General features: G+C 36.0%; 1 protein-coding gene across 1 annotated transcript in view; it reads left to right on the forward strand.

The window, feature by feature from the left end:
• Positions 1-16,056, forward strand: part of ADGRV1 (adhesion G protein-coupled receptor V1) — a 269,547-nt gene that overhangs the window by 38,134 nt on the left and 215,357 nt on the right. The window contains exons 15-23 of the mRNA XM_086866622.1: positions 513-736; positions 9,030-9,062; positions 10,141-10,267; positions 10,356-10,541; positions 11,254-11,434; positions 12,030-12,193; positions 12,787-12,910; positions 13,305-13,571; positions 15,092-15,218. Of these exons, the coding sequence (XP_086722748.1) occupies positions 513-736; positions 9,030-9,062; positions 10,141-10,267; positions 10,356-10,541; positions 11,254-11,434; positions 12,030-12,193; positions 12,787-12,910; positions 13,305-13,571; positions 15,092-15,218 (1,433 nt within the window). The remainder of the gene's footprint in view (positions 1-512; positions 737-9,029; positions 9,063-10,140; positions 10,268-10,355; positions 10,542-11,253; positions 11,435-12,029; positions 12,194-12,786; positions 12,911-13,304; positions 13,572-15,091; positions 15,219-16,056) is intronic.

The raw sequence follows: 16,056 nt of genomic DNA on the forward strand, positions 1-16,056 counted from the left end.
CTTACATTTTCCCTTCTTCCCCCTACTTGTCTTAACGGAGGTCTTCCCTCAAGTCCTGAATCAGAGAATTTGCTTTTCATCCTCAGAATAAAACTGCTGATTTCCTTAAGCAGAGTACAAGCTGGAACTGTACTATAACAGCCAGAGTAAATTATGGTGCTTACATATAAAACCTAGATTGTCTTGATGAGGTGGGCACTGGTTAAATCTGTCCTAGAAGTGTTTTTGTGTTTATGAACACTAAGTGATTTGTCATATTAATAATCTGCCACCTCCACTAGGTATATATAACATATATGTCCAAGTATATAATGGATAGGTGATTAAAAATATTAGATTCATTGATATAACATTTGATTATGATTTTGGTTTGATTTCAGATCTTATACATAGGCATAAATAAAAAACCCAAGATGAATATTTTAAGGCTCATATTCAAACAGTAATTTGCAAAGAGTTAATTGTTTTTACATCTAGTTTTGCAAGTCACAGTGGACTCACGTGCTTTGCAGGTTTCCATTCCATTGCATCGAGATGGGACTGATGGTCAAGCAACAGTGTTTTGGAGTTTGAGACCCTTTGGTCCCAATCACAAGGCAGTAACACCGGATGATATAAGTCCTTTTAATGGCTCTGTTTTTTTCTTATCTGGACAAAGTGATACTACAATCAACATTACTGTTAAAGCTGATGATATACCTGAAATGAATGAAACCGTGTTATTAACTTTGGACAGGTATTGTACCCTAATATTTACTCGTATGTACCACTTGCTATACTCAATCTATATATAAAAAATTGGCACAGTATTAATTGTGAGGTGTTGCCTCCACTGTGTTGATAAATGCCTGGAGGAATATTGTGCCCTTGATTCAGACTGTGTATGAAATCTTCTTTGACTCGTGATCAATGTAAGAAGCCATATTGTGCTTATTATCTTACAACTTAGTTTTGTTTATATTTTGATTAAAATAATGGATATTACTAAAAAGTTCATTTAGCTTTGATCTTTAGTTATAGCCCTTGATTATAACACTTTTGTTTTAAGAAAAATAATGTTTAGTGAGATAATGGGGAGAGCTGTAATAAAGATTAACTCAAGTAATACATAACTGTGTTTTTCTCAGAAGAGGTTTATAGGCAGGATGTCACATTACCCCGTACCTCACCTACAAAGGTGTTTCTGAGGCACTGTTGTGGTCTCCCTTCCATGTGACATCAGGATTGCAGGATAATTAAGGCTGTGAGAGGCCTCAGGAGATATTATCTGTATGTGAGCACTACTCAGAATACTTGAATTATTTCATATCCAGCAGCCTTTTAGGAGAATCTTGGAGATTCTCCTAAAAGCCAGGAGAATCTTGGCTATTTCTTTACTCCTGCTTCCAAAAATTTAGATGTATATGTAGTTTAGGAATACTATCACTTCTGCTAATACCTCCTAATAATCTAAGGTATATTTTTCTCATTTATTTTTCTGGAAACGTGCTAGGATATGTCTGTCAGCTGCAATGTCTGCATTGAACATCTACTACTTACACAGTCCTTACCTTATCCTTGTTGTATATAGGAAGGGCAGACTAGCTCATGGGAACTTCTAATACCAGGGACGCATGTGGATTACATACTTGCAAACCAGAAAGTAACTCCTCAAGCTTGTTGATGCTGTTTTTTGAGCATTGTTATATCACACAGGAAGGATGCTGTTCTAGTGCAGGACTGGTCTATTTCTGTAGAAGGTGGCTGGTGGATGCATCTAGTGCACAATTAATTGTTTCATTCTATTTTGGGTTGTCACTGTATTGAAAAGAAGGTCCTCCAAGACAAAAACAAGTAGAGACTATTGCAGGCAGTTCTCTGTTTTAGTTCCTGTGGATGAAACTGATTTGCCTGTAAGTTTGTTTGTGTCTGTGGCACAAAGAAACTAGGATTAGAAATAATGATTGAAGTTGTGAAGAACTTGTGTAAAGTGGCAAAAATGCTGAAGTGGAAGGATAGGAGTACAGAGAGGAAGTTGGCAGCATAAAGTATTTAACTTTTTTAATATTGGACATCTCTGCAGTGTGTGTAACTACGGCTTTCTACCACTTACTCTTATTAGTGACCCCATGCCTTGAAAATTATGTCTAAAAGGGGACTGAGTTGGCAGCTGAACAAATGCATCCACTGTTCTTCTTTTTCTATGTATGGTGGGAGTAACAAGTTCTCTTGATCATGAAGTGGCTAGTAAAAATTTTGCCAGCAGTAAGCAGCTTTCCCACACTTGGCAAGGTCAGACAGTGAAGTAAGGAGAAGATAGTCTGGCCAGAAAAAGGAAAAAAATAAGGAGTAGATAAAATCTGAACTTTCTCTAGACCTCGATAGTGTCTCTCAAGGCTACGAGTGAAATTTGGCAACTTTAACGTGAGCAGAAGCCAAGAATGAAATATCTGCAAAGATCATCCTTTCAGTACTGGAGGTGACTCTTCAAAGCAGGGGTGAATGATACTGGCAGGGTGATGCGTATAAGCTTTTGGTATTGCCTCCTACATAGTTTGTATTTTCTAGATGAACAGAAGATTTCAGTTTCCAAGACTGCCAGCCAGCACCTCACAGCAGTAGTGAATTACCATGAAAACAAAGATGCACTGTGCTGTGGATGTGCTTGCACTGTTTGATAAACTGTAGCATAAGTCAGTAGAAAAATAGAGCATGTACGGACTTTAATGAAACTGTAGACATAGACATATGTTCATAAGCATTCTATTTATTGCATTTAGTAATAGCATGTGCAAAATAATACGATAATTAGTTCCAACAAGGATGTATTATTTACAACTCAGTGACGTTGTTAAGGCAGTTTATGTTTTAAATGAGCTTTGATTGTACCCATAATTACAAAAGAAACCTTCCAAGCCATTAAAAATTGACTCGATCTTCTGGAGTGTGACCCGGCTAGCTCAGTGATGAGGTTTCTCTTCACTGGAGTTTTGAGCCAGCTTATGTTTGTGAGATTCACTGATTTTCTTCAAGAATTCAAGTCTATAGAGCGAGTAAAGAAATCAGGGGGGGACTCTCTCTCTGGTTTGCATTCCACAGTTTATTTCTGTGAAGGGGAATCCAAAGTACGAGAGACAAAGGATTTGGGGTCTGGGGGGTCTCTTTTAACAGGGTTTCTTGGAGGGAGGGAACATCAGAGAAATAACCAATTATTTTTCTCAGTTAGTACATCTTACAAACTTTCTACAAATCAAGGTTACACACACCAAGATAAGAAATAACAGACACCAACTTCTTCAAATGCCCACAGAGGGGCAGAGGAGGAGAGAGGGGGGGCCTGGTTTCCTGGCAGCACAGGGGGAAAGAAAGGCAAGGTAAGCATGCCCTCACAGCTTCCATAGCTCAGAGGCATTCTGGGACAGGAAAAACAGAGTTACAAACTTCCGTGTTGGAAAGAAGGGTTCTCTTCTCTCAACCCCGTGCTTTCCTGGGCTAAAGAAACTTCAAGCAGCTGGAAATGCCAGCGGGGTCCTCTCTTTACTCTATCCGGCCTCTCGCCGTGGGGCTGAGGAGAGAAACTTCAGTAACCATGGTAACTTGACGCCAGGTAAACAATTAGGAGAAAGACAAGCTGGGGGTGAGGGGAGAATCACAAATAAAAGATAGGAAAAGACACATTTCAGGCTATCAACTACAACAAAAAATGATGTTTTGTTTCCTTGCTCTATGGCCACCAACTATAGGCCCTGGGTATTAAAAATTCGAATGCTGTCCACAAAATGGAGGCCAAAGTATGAAGAATATATAATATGAAGCATATATAATATTTATATATATATATATATATATATATATATATATATATATATATATATATATATATATATATATATATATATATATATAATAATATAATACCTGGAAGACAGATGAGCCATAAAGAAGCGAGATAATCCTGTACCTACTGAAGTTTCTTCCTATTTTCTTTCTTTAGGACCAGCTTCAGTTTCAGAATGCCTGCCTTTTCAGATGCCTGCCCTTATCTTAGTAGTCCTGAACTGAAACAAAACATAAATAAAGCTAGAAGTCTGTAGTGAGATCTGATTGTTGTTTTTAAGTTTAGATCAAGAAATTCTGCTATTGGAATTCATCATGCCCGCAGTGCAGATAAACAGCCATAAATTTGGAAATTGGCACAACTGAAGGGCCAGCACCCTCATGGCACATGGATTGTGTTTGTTTTCTTAAGTGAATGGAGCTGAGAGTGAAACCTCTGGACTTTAGGTTCTGGAAACAGCAATACCCAAATGAATTTATTTTTATTTTGGGAAAATTAAAATCCAGGAACAGCTGAGTGTTTAAATAGTTTATGCTCAGAATCTTTTGGTCATGACTCCCATAAATTAAGATGCCAGAACAGATCTATGTACATATGTATGTATCTAATTTATTTATATAACATATGTTCAATGTTCAATGAAGCAAAACTGATGCAATGTAATGTGGAAAATTTTACAGTTCCAGTGATTTCTCTGATGTGAAATCACTGATTTCAGGCTGAGGAACTTAGCACCTTCTTTGCCTTAGTCTTCAGTGACAGTAAGACCAATTATTCTCATGGCAGCTCATCCCCTGAGCTGGTAGGCAAGGTAGAAGAGCAGAATAGACCCCCTGAAATCCAGGGGGAAGTATTTACTCATTGGCAGAGCTATTTAGGTGGTCACAAGTCTATGGGACTGATCCATGCTAGGGTAATGAGGGAGTTGTTGTAAGAGCTCTCTAAGCTGCTCTCCATCATTTATCATCAGTCGTGGCTATCTGGGGAGGTCACAGACAAAAGGGGGTTTAGCCAGTGTGATGCTCATTCACAAGAATGGCTGGAAGGAGGATCTGGGGAGCTACAGCCAGTCAGCCTGATCTTGGTGCCTGACAAGCTTATGAAACAGATCATCTTGAGTGGGGTCATACGATGCCATGGGCGTAGGAGGGGCAGGTCCTGCCTGATCAATCTGCTGCTTTTGCAATCAGGTGACATGCCTGAGGGATCGGGGGAAGGCTGTGGATGTTGTCAATCTGGACTTCAGCAAAGTCACTCTGTCCCACAGCACACTCCTGGAGAAGCTGCAGCCCATGGCTTGGACAGGAGCACTCTGTGCTGGGTTAGGATCTGGCTGGATGCTGGGCCCAGAGAATGGTGGTGAGTTGGGCTGCATCCAGCTGTGGGGCAGTCACCAGTGGGGTCTACCAGAGATCAGTGTTGGGCCCTGTCCTGTTTAATATCTTTATTGAAGATCTGGATGAGGGGATTGACCTTTAGTAAATTTTTGAATGACGCCAAGTTATATGGGATTGTTGGTCTGCTGGAGGGTAGGAGGGCTCTTCAGAGGGACCTGGACAGGCTGGCTTGGTTGGCTGACACCAAGGATTTGAGATTCAACAAGACCAAGTCTTAACTTAGGCAACAGCAACCCCATGCAGAGCCACAGGCTGCAGAAGAATGGCTGGAAAGTGGCCCAGTGGAAGAGAACACTTTTTGGGATACCTGATAGAAAAGTTTTTTAGAGAAGCATGTTTTTAAGAGTAACAATAATACAAATTCATGGTTGCTGAATTGCAGGGCTCAAAACTGAACACAGCATTCGAGTGCTGCAAACCTATGACTTGCATTTACACTTTTTAAAAAATTATTTTCTAAATTTTTGTGTTTAAGAGACTACTTCATGATAAAAAAGTTTGCAAATCATGGTAGAGACATTTAAAGCACTGCATACTGTCTATGTGCCTTAATTCAGGGCATAAGTAAAGCTGTTTAATAGAGTTTGAAATATTTTTCTAACTTGGGGATTTCCTGTTGTTAGTGCCTATTTCAAAACTATATTTCTTTTCCTTACGTAATTTTTTAATGAAGAAATATATGTGATGCTATAAGAATTATGTAGTTCATTGTAAAATGTTGGATTTTGCTTCACAGCTTTGGTCAGATCTTGTTTTGATATAGAACAAGTTATTTTAAACTGGTAATAGAATGTTTGTATGAGTGTTACTAGACACCTACTACTAGCTTTCATTGCTTTTCAAAGTAGTAACACTGTATATCTTCTGCTATGAATGAAGTTGAAGTAGCCTCCAAAATCAAACAAATTGTGGATTAAACCTGGAGATAAGGTGTTACCTCTAATGAGAAACACTGTGGAATTTGTAATGTGGCAAATCCTCCTCGAATACTATTCTGTAAAGCTAGGTCACTAATTAAATGAGTAGATAATCCTATAGAAAATGAAATAGTGAACACAAATTGAGGAAGCAAATTGACTAACTTTCCACAAGTAGTTTGAATACACCTTTTCTGAGATACCTGAAAGAAGAGAAAGATTCTAGAAGAGTGTGTTTTTCAGAGTAACATTAATAAAAATTCACAGCTGCAAATCAGTTTCTTGTGGACTTCAAAATATTCACTTTCTTCAGAAACTTCCAATTCTTGGTTCAAAGTTATCAAATTTAAACACATCTCTTAATTATTATTTTATTTTCAAAGTATTTATTTCATAATTGTCATGTTATTTTAAACTTTAAATCTGTCATTATTTAGGACTATGCATTTAAAAAAAGTGAGGAAACATTTCGAAGCTTCTCTTAGTTGTCCGGATTAATCTGTAGTTCTTGTAAAGTAATAATTAAGGTATTTTTGAAGAGCAGACTTCTGTGATGACTAGCCTTTTCAGATGTGATTTGTCATTTGGGAAGTGGGGGCAGCCTTCAGTCCAGGGCATAAGGCAACATCATAAGACCATAAGGTGGTGGGGCAGGCTAAGCCAGGAACACACATCAAGTTTGGATGATGGTTACCAGCATCAGGCAAAGCTCAGTGATTGCCAGGCAAGTACACAGCAAGAAGAAAAATCCAGGGATGAGTCAGGAAGTCACTTGATGGATCTTGGTCCAGGATTGATATGAAAACTTGTGTATGTATACCTCAGAATGTAGATATGAAGGATCTTGTTGTGTTCATTGCTCATGTAATGGCAAATCTGAGTTGGAAGTCTGTGCCTCGTGGCTTTTATTCTGTTTTGCATAAGCTGCATTTTCATGGAGTCACAGAATAAGCAAAATTGGAAGGAACCCATCAGAATCATCAAATCCAACTCCTGGGCCTGCATAGGATGCCCCAAGAATCACACTGTGGGCCTGAGGGTGTTGTCCAAAAACTTCTTGAACTCTGTAAGACTTCGTGTTGTGACTGCTACTCTGGGGAGCCTGTTCCAGTGCCCAACCACAGTCTGCTGTTTTGGAATACTAACCAACATGTAGTATGTCAGAGCACTGATAGCAACAGGCCAGTTATGCAGGGAAAGCAGGGTCAGATCCATCAGTCAGTCAGTCAAATGACCCTAGTTTTGAGAACTTGGCTGGAGAAAAATCCAAGATAATGGTGTTTTTAGCAGTGAATGGGCTGAATCTGACTAGTTGCTTTCTAACTTCGAAGTTCTCTTGATTCTGGTCTGATTTAAACTGTGTCTGTTAAATGGTAGTTTATCACCAGTCTTCTCAGTCCTTTCAAAGTATACCTGGAGATGCTCAAAGTACCTCCTCATGGTACCCTGGGATTGTTTAATTTCTGCAACCCCTTGGATTTTGTTAGAGCCTCCATTGTGCATTACATGATACTAGATTCTAGCATGACTCCTCAGTTAACAGGCCCTTTTTTGTCTGAGCTCTCTTTGGACTCATGCAGTCTGATTTGATGAAGATGAAAGAGGTGCTATGTCTGGCATGCCCTTTCACTTTTTGATGATTTTGTCTTAACCACTTAAGCTTTTCATACATACCAAAAACACACTTGATATAATGGTTCATTTGTATTCTCTGCTGTGAAATAAATTGCCAACAGTTTTGTGATACAATTAAATTTTACAATTAAGAGCAATATAATAAAAAGCATAAATTTTAGCTCTGGAATTTTCACCTTGACTTTTTTAATTAGTATTGGTATTGGTATTAATGCTTGATGATTTTGGAAAACTTTCATACAATTCTGATGGAGAGGAAAATGTCTTTATATATAGTATTTAAAATATCAAGCCTCATTTGAAAAAACTAAGAAATTTCTATTAAATCAGATCTCCTATTTGAAAGAATAGAGCTGCAAGTGTATTTGCTTTATTACTTCAATCTTTTGAGTCAACTCTTACGTCTATTGAGTTCTGAATCTGAATTCTTTTTGAATTCTAATTTTGTTTATCTATTTATACACTTTTAATGGTAGATCCAGGTTTTATATTAAAGATTTATTTATTTTAGATTAAGAAAATAATCTATACATACTTAATGACATATACTTGTTATTGCAGAATTATATCCTTTCATCTGACTTGATGTGATAGTTTTGTCATATGTGCTTATATTTCTATTTCTATTTTTTTTCCTTTTTTTTTTTTTTTGGGGGGGGTAGTGGTGGTTTTCTTTTCTTTTTTTTCTTGTTGGTATTTTACTCCAGTAATCTGATTAACTGAAAAATTGTCAAAAATAAAGTTTGATATTATTTTGTTCTAAAATAGTTTTTGATATGTATGTGTTACAACTCCCAATGTACTTGTCTATTTTTATCATTACTATGTCAGAGTGATGAAATAACACATAATGGAGGCATGCTGAATGTATTTTTTGGGGGGTGAAGTTATAAATCTTGGCTGCTGGTGCAGTTGTGAGCAGACACAGAGTTTGACAGTGATAGAACTCCTGGAGGAGGGTTGGGTAGGTTATGCCATGAATGGGCCTTGACATCCTGAATTGGTCATGGGGTCATTTCTCACCAGTAGGGACTGCCCACTTGCTAGCATTTGTCAACAGGAAAATGCCAGGGAAAAAGGTTCCCATAAAAGGAACATGATGTGTTTGGAAAGGGAAAAGAAAACTTTGTGATGCTTTTGTTGTTATTATTGTCTAAGACTGGTACTATTGAAGTTCCAGGAAGTGGCACTTTCATTCCTTCCCCCACCCCTTTTCTTTCCCTCTATTCTCTTTTCTTTCCTTCTTTCTTTCTCTGTTAACAGGGTAGAGACAGAAAGGTTTGTCGTGTACTTTGGGTAAGTGCAGCGAACTGTGGTTTGTCTTCAGTGAATTAATGCTTTGTTTTACGAGTGATTAGTTTGAACAAAATCTGTCAATAACTTCTTTTCATCTCAAGAATCGTGTTTTCTGCATCTCTTCAGACAATGCTTGCTTGCCCTTTGGTTTTTAATTTGATAGCATGGGTTTCTGGCTTGAAGGCATATTTAGGATTTGTGAATGATGAAAGTTATTAATGCATGGTTCCGTGTTTGATACCTGCACTTGATTGCAATAATGTATCCATTATCTAAAACTGCCAGAAATACAATTTGTCCCACCTAAATGCCTGTGCTGACTAGAACTGTAGAGGTTTCTGTAGTCAAAATGAACAATTATTTTTTTTATGAATGACATATATTTAATTTATGTTAATACAAGTTACTGTGTCTACTGCAATATATTTTATTAATATGCAATAAACATAACATATTACCCTTTAAAATAGATATTTCCTGTTTGTTCATTGAACTTTTCTTCCAGAAAACATGGAAGATGAATCTGAATTCATAAACCAGCATTTAATAAGCTATATCAAAACTATCAGTCTGAAGGCGCATTCCTTATGCATCTTTCAGTAGCAGTTTTTCTTTAATTTTAAATGGAATGAAGCTAAAGCAGTGTAATTGAAAATTTACTTCTGAGGAAATGAATGCAAGAGATGCAAGCTCTCTTTATTTAAGTGATTTTGGATCTTTCCTTATGTTTTGACCCAAATAAAAATAAATACTAAATATACAATTCTATTCATTTTTCTTTGTGTTGTGTGCATGTGTGACTAAAAAGCCCCAGAATTATAAACTGTAAAAAATTATCAGACAACAAAGGTACTTCAGAAACAGAGGCTGGGGTTTTTTGCAAACTAACGGAACACTCTGATGTGTCTTTCCTGATTTATTATATTCTTTTTAGGTGATTGTTTTCATAATTCATTCATAAAATTATTCATAAATAATTCATAAATCATAAAATAATCAAATTCTGATCTCCTTCACATAGATGTGTATTTACTTACTAAAAGAAACATCACTAAAAAATCCATTTTTGCTTTCCCAGGGTCAGTGTGGAAAATCAAATACTGAAATACGGGTTTACTACTCGTGAGATTACTATTTTGGAAAATGATGATCCTGGAGGAGTGTTTGAATTTTCTCCCTCTTCCAGAGGTCCCTATAGTATCAAGGTAGATATCTGAATAACTTTTCTTAATTGTTATGGAGAAGTAAATCTTATCAGGGTGCAAGTAAAATGCTGGATTTTCCTTTTCACAGGAAGGGGATTCTGTCGAACTGCAGATTGTCCGCAGCAGAGGGAGCCTTGTCAGGCAGTTTCTGCGATACACTGTGGAACCAAGGGACAATAATGAGTTTTATGGAAGCACAGGAATTCTGGAATTTAAGCCTGGGGAAAGAGAGATCATAATTACTCTTTTGACAAGGATGGATGGGATTCCAGAGGTAAAAATGAAAATTTTTCTTTCTTCAAGTTGTGTTCACAGCTTAACAGTTTGTTACTTATTAAAATACAGGAAAGTATATGGGACCAGAACAGGTATGCAATGCTTTTATATGGAATGTATTCCCAATCTCCAAACCTGGGATGCCTGGATAACCAGAAGGTATCTTTGGCTTTAGTAGGCCTTAGTGGATTTTTTTTTAATTTTTTTTTTTTTTTTTTAATTGAAACTTCTCATCCATCTGATCTTTTGGCATCCATGACATTCTGTGCTATAAAGTGCCACTGTTTAATTGAGTGCTGTATAAACAATAAGTTTATTTTTGTTCCTTTTCTGGTAAGTATCTGCTAATTTAACTCAGTGCTTCCCTAGGACTTCCCTAGTACTTTACTTCCCTTTACACTAATATTTTCTGTATATGTGTGAAGATGCAATACTTGTTGTAGTGTTCCATGATGCATTTCCTGTGAGTGTTTATTGAAGAAATATATGAAGTACAAAGTCGCATTAGATTAATAATGCAAGCTGACAAATTCTTTTTTAAGTTAGCTTAATGTCAGTGGTTTTAAAATCTTTACTTCCACTGTTACAGATTAAAAAGATGCACAAAACCATTGTGCATATAGAAAATGTGTCTATTTTTCTTTTGTTGATATTGTCCTCTTTTTCTGCTGAATAAATCTTTTTATTCTGACTGAGTTTCCCTCTTCCAGCTGGATGAGGCATATGCTGTTGTGCTCAGTGGCTACAGTGAAATGTCAGGCAAGCTGGGGAATGCCACAAGGGTCAGTATAACCATTTTGAAGAATGATGATCCACATGGTGTCATTCAGTTTCTACCTGATGAACTATCAGTAACAATAAAGGAAAGTAAAGGAGAAATCATCTATGCTGGTAATTCTTTTATTAGAGTTACTGCTTTCTCTGCTGTCTGTTCCTGCAAGGCTTCTTTTCCCTGCTTCACCTTCATAGGACAATGCCTGACTCATGAGTTTCCAGGGGGTACAGTACCAGCATGATGAGCAGTGGAGGTTAATGCAGAGGAGGATGGGCCTTGAAAGCTATAGGGATCAACCCAGTTAAAATATAGCTAGAGAATACACCAGACAGGAGGGACAGAGAATTGATCTATGTGCAAGGTACAGCCTGGTGGTTCTGTGCTAACTGATCTAACTGTGCCAACAGTAGTTCTGCCTGGCCAGTGTGAGGCATTGGGTGCTATGTGAGAGAAGAATGAGCTAAATTTTCATGTGTGATTTCAGTTTATCTATCTCTATTGTATCAAGAGAATTGATACAACTTAACTTAACTGCTGTAGTGGTCTATTATTGTGCGGGGTCTTTCGTGTAGGGCACTACCAAATTAGTTTTGGAAGAAGTGGATTTATTTACTGTTTCCTTTTTCTTTGTTTCAGCTTTGCTGACCTTTTTCATTTTGACTTGTGTTTTTCCGGAGACTCACACTGACTGTACATGTTTGCATTTTGTAGCCTCTTACAGACTTGTAAGAAGCCAAGGAAACTATGGTAATGTGAGTGTGTCCTGGATTGTTGACCCAGCATGTACCAATGACATCTATCCAGAACAAGGGACTGTTTTCTTTGATAATCTGGAGTTTTCAAAAAATATCACAATTTACTCTCTACCAGATGAGGTAATCATTTTTACAGTGTTTTTGTGTAAATACGTGGAACAAGGAGTGAGTGCTAAAACACTGACATTTAAGAAGTTCTGTTTTTTAAGAAACTGAGAATTTTTTAAGAGAAAAATGAAAATACTATGCATATCTATAAACAAAACAGCTAGAATCTGTCAGTAGTCAAGTGAGGTTAAATTCTAATAAGTAAATCATTTGTTTTGATAGCAAGAATCCTAATTTTATATTGTTAATGCTAATATATTTGAAGTAAGGTAAGAAAGAATGAGAATAATTAGTAATAAAAGAATAGATAAATGAATAAATATAGCTGTACATCAAGTTACATCAGCATCAGAAAATTGCAAGATAACTTTTGAATCATCTGTACAACAGTAAAGATGAGGGGATTTTTTACAAAGTTTTTTGACGATGATTGTTTTTGTCTAAGTTATGAACTGTCTTTTGTCATCCCTCTTGAGACACTTATGAATCAATAAATAAAAAACAACATGCAGAAACCCTGTTTTGTTAACCTCCTCAGCTGTTTATTTTCATTTCTTCATTATTTCGAATACAATAAATTTATTTCTTAATATTTTGTTATTCAGGTACCTGAAGAGATGGAGGTATTCATAATCAGATTATTCAATGCCACTGGTGGAGCTAGACTGGGCAATATAACCAGAGCATTTTTACAAATCACAAGGAATGATGATCCCATTTATTTTGCAGGTTAGATCTTGCTGGTTTTAAATTTTGAATGCATATTCTGCATATGCAGATTTTATTGACTGAGCAGATTAGTGAAAAATCTTAATCCAAGTGGAGGATATAAACGATGTAAAATGTACTTTTTTTGTTTTTGTTGTATGGAATTAGGTTTTTGGTTTTATTTTTAAAACTTAAGAATTTTCTCTCATTTTATGTCAATATTCTTATTGCTGGTTCTGGGATTGGTTAGGTGTCTAAAGACAACAATATTCTCTTCCACCTACAAGTATTTATCTTCCTTAACTAGATGTGCCTTCTCTTTCCTTGAAGTGAAGGATCCTTTTGTGGGGGATTAGGTAGGCCTCATGCAAGAAGCTCAGGTTTGAACTTGAATTTACTGCTTGTGTGTTTTCAGAACCTCTAATAGTGAGCGTTACAGAAGGGAGTGTTGCAAACTTTACAATCCTAAGGAATGGATCCTCTGATGAAGTTGTTGCTGTTCAGTATATTACTGTTAATGGAGATGCTACAGCTGAAGAGGGAGACTTTGTTCCCAGTGAAAAGGACAGTTTCATTCTATTCGATGTCGGAGAAAGAGAGCAGACCTTATCTGTGTATGTTAATGATGATGATACCCCTGAAACTGATGAATCATTTTATATCTTCCTTTTGAATTCAACAGGTAAAAACAATGAATTAATGTATGTCTAATAACTCTTTTTCTTTTTTCCTCTATTTTTTTACTAGCTTGTTCTTATCATAATGCAATGTAGAAATGCCAGGCATTATATGAATAATGTGTGCATCAACATTTCTATGGAATTTCTGTACAACGTGTTTGGATCTTGATCTTGAATTGTTTAATCTGAAACAGAAAAGAAAATATAAAACTGAAACTGTCTTGCAAAAATAACTGGAGTTAAAATCTCTTTCCAAATGCTCGAAATTAGATGGTGTTTTGACTCATCAATAAGAAAATATAAGTTAAATATAAGAAATAGGTAATTTTTCTCAATTATCTGAGTTTAAGGTAGTTCATGTATTTTCTGAGGCCAGCTAGAATTCGCTCTGATACACAACTCTCTTACAGAACACTGGCTTCATGGAAATTACTGGACAAAGCCATACTTTTCCCTTCTTGAGTTTTCTCTTCAGTGATCTACTTTATTAACTTTGTTCAGGATCTGCTGATCCTGAACAAAGGATCAGCAGATCCTTTGGATCTTACCATTCTATTGAAAGCATGGCTTTCCTCCTGGCACACATTCCTGCCAGAATGGGCAAAATACAGAATATTTCTAGATGAATTCCTGAAAGAAAAAAAAATAAAATAAAATAAAATAAAATAAAATAAAATAAAATAAAATAAAATAAAATAAAATGAAATAAAATAAAATAAAATAAAATAAAATAAAATAAAATAAAATAAAATAAAATAAAATAAAATTATTTTTCTTTTTTAATATCTGTTGCATATATTGGCCTTTATTGTTACATCCCTTTTGAAAATTATGCTGGACATTTGTACCTCAATAAAATAAAAATAGAGGTATATGAAGTTAAAACCATAAGCAGATTGTTCACTTTGGTATAAAAAGAAATCCACTGCTTTTGAAAAGGGTGGAAGCTGGGCTGGGAACAGAAATATAACGTTCCTTTCTGAACATAAAGAGGTGTTGAAATGTCCCTACTGTGCTAATATACACACAGAAATCCTACTAATTTCCACCTTACTTCACAGATTTACTGTATTTTTTTTCCTTTCAGATAGGCTGTGATATGGGTTTGACTTATCTCTTAGAGATTGTTGTTCCCTTGTATTTAGTTTAAGCACAATGTTTCTGTTGTAGGTCTAAAGGAGAGCTCTGGGATGTCTGAATACGTGTCTTTTTCTTCTGACTTGACCAGATGATAAACATGAAGTACTGCCTCTCATACAATCCTTTCTTCTCAGGATTGCATCATCTCTGGTCACGTCACATTTTTTTCTGCAAATTTGCATTCTTGATCTCTGCCTTAGATACTACTTGCATATTTTTACTCTGGTTTGTCTGTTACGGAATATCTCAAATGTTGGTTTTCACTGATTGTTCTGTTGCTGCTTGTGTCTTTCTTTGCATGAAAACTGTTGGTGTCAGAGGAAAACACATTCAATTTTAGAGTTACCTCCATTTCTGATAAAATTAATCACCCTCTTTTTAGGAGATACTGTTATCTTTCATGCTGGAGTTGCTACAGTTATTATTGAAGCAAATGATGATCCTAATGGAATTTTCTTCTTAGAACCTCTAGAGAAGCCAGTAGAAGAAGGAAAAAGTAATTCTTTTTTGTAAGTGGCTTTTAGATAATATTGTTGCTCTTTTTTTGAATACATGTATGTATGTCTTGATGTGTGAGTTATTTTATGGATAGTATTTTGATCTAATCCTATTTTTTCATTGCTAAAATTCATTAGAAAAATAGCCCCACCAAATTTTGGATTAAATTATTTGCAAACATTTTGAGAACCAATAAAACATCAAACATCGACTCGTACATTATCAAGTGGACTGTACATATTAAAATGTGTACAGAATTCCTGTTAAAATATAAACAAGATCACAGAAAAGGGGGCTTTTTCATATTTTCACACAAATAAGATTACATCAGAGGGATTTTTATTATATTTTCATGGGAGTGTAGATACAGAAGGATCAAGATGAATGGGTAGAATATAACTTGTACCAACAGAGAAGTAAAAAATCTTTTCAAAATTCAGCTAAATACAACTATGTGGTTATTCATTTCTCTTTGCACCCTACTTTGAAATCTTACCCGACAAACAACCTATATTACTGTACTCTTTCTGTTAATTTGTTTTTCTTCTATCTGTAAGTTACAGATAGGAGCCTATACTCAAAAGCCAGATGGGCCTTTCTTCTAGGCTGAATATGTTTTTCCCTAGTCTGACCTGTAGCTGCTTGCATGTATTCAGGAAGGGGAAAGGTTAAGAAATTAATTTTCATGTCATCTGACTTTTTTATGTTCCAAAAGTCAGAATGTGGTTATAAATTGACAAAAATACTGATTTTCAATAAGAAAATTCTAGACAGGGTATGAAGAAACATATGTTCACAATAAATCCGACAGTATGAACAGTTAGAGAGGAGGCGTTTTTCACAATTGTT

This window comes from Cyanistes caeruleus, chromosome Z, assembly GCF_971803275.1.
Source record: "Cyanistes caeruleus chromosome Z, bCyaCae1.hap1.1, whole genome shotgun sequence".
Taxonomy (NCBI): domain Eukaryota; kingdom Metazoa; phylum Chordata; class Aves; order Passeriformes; family Paridae; genus Cyanistes; species Cyanistes caeruleus.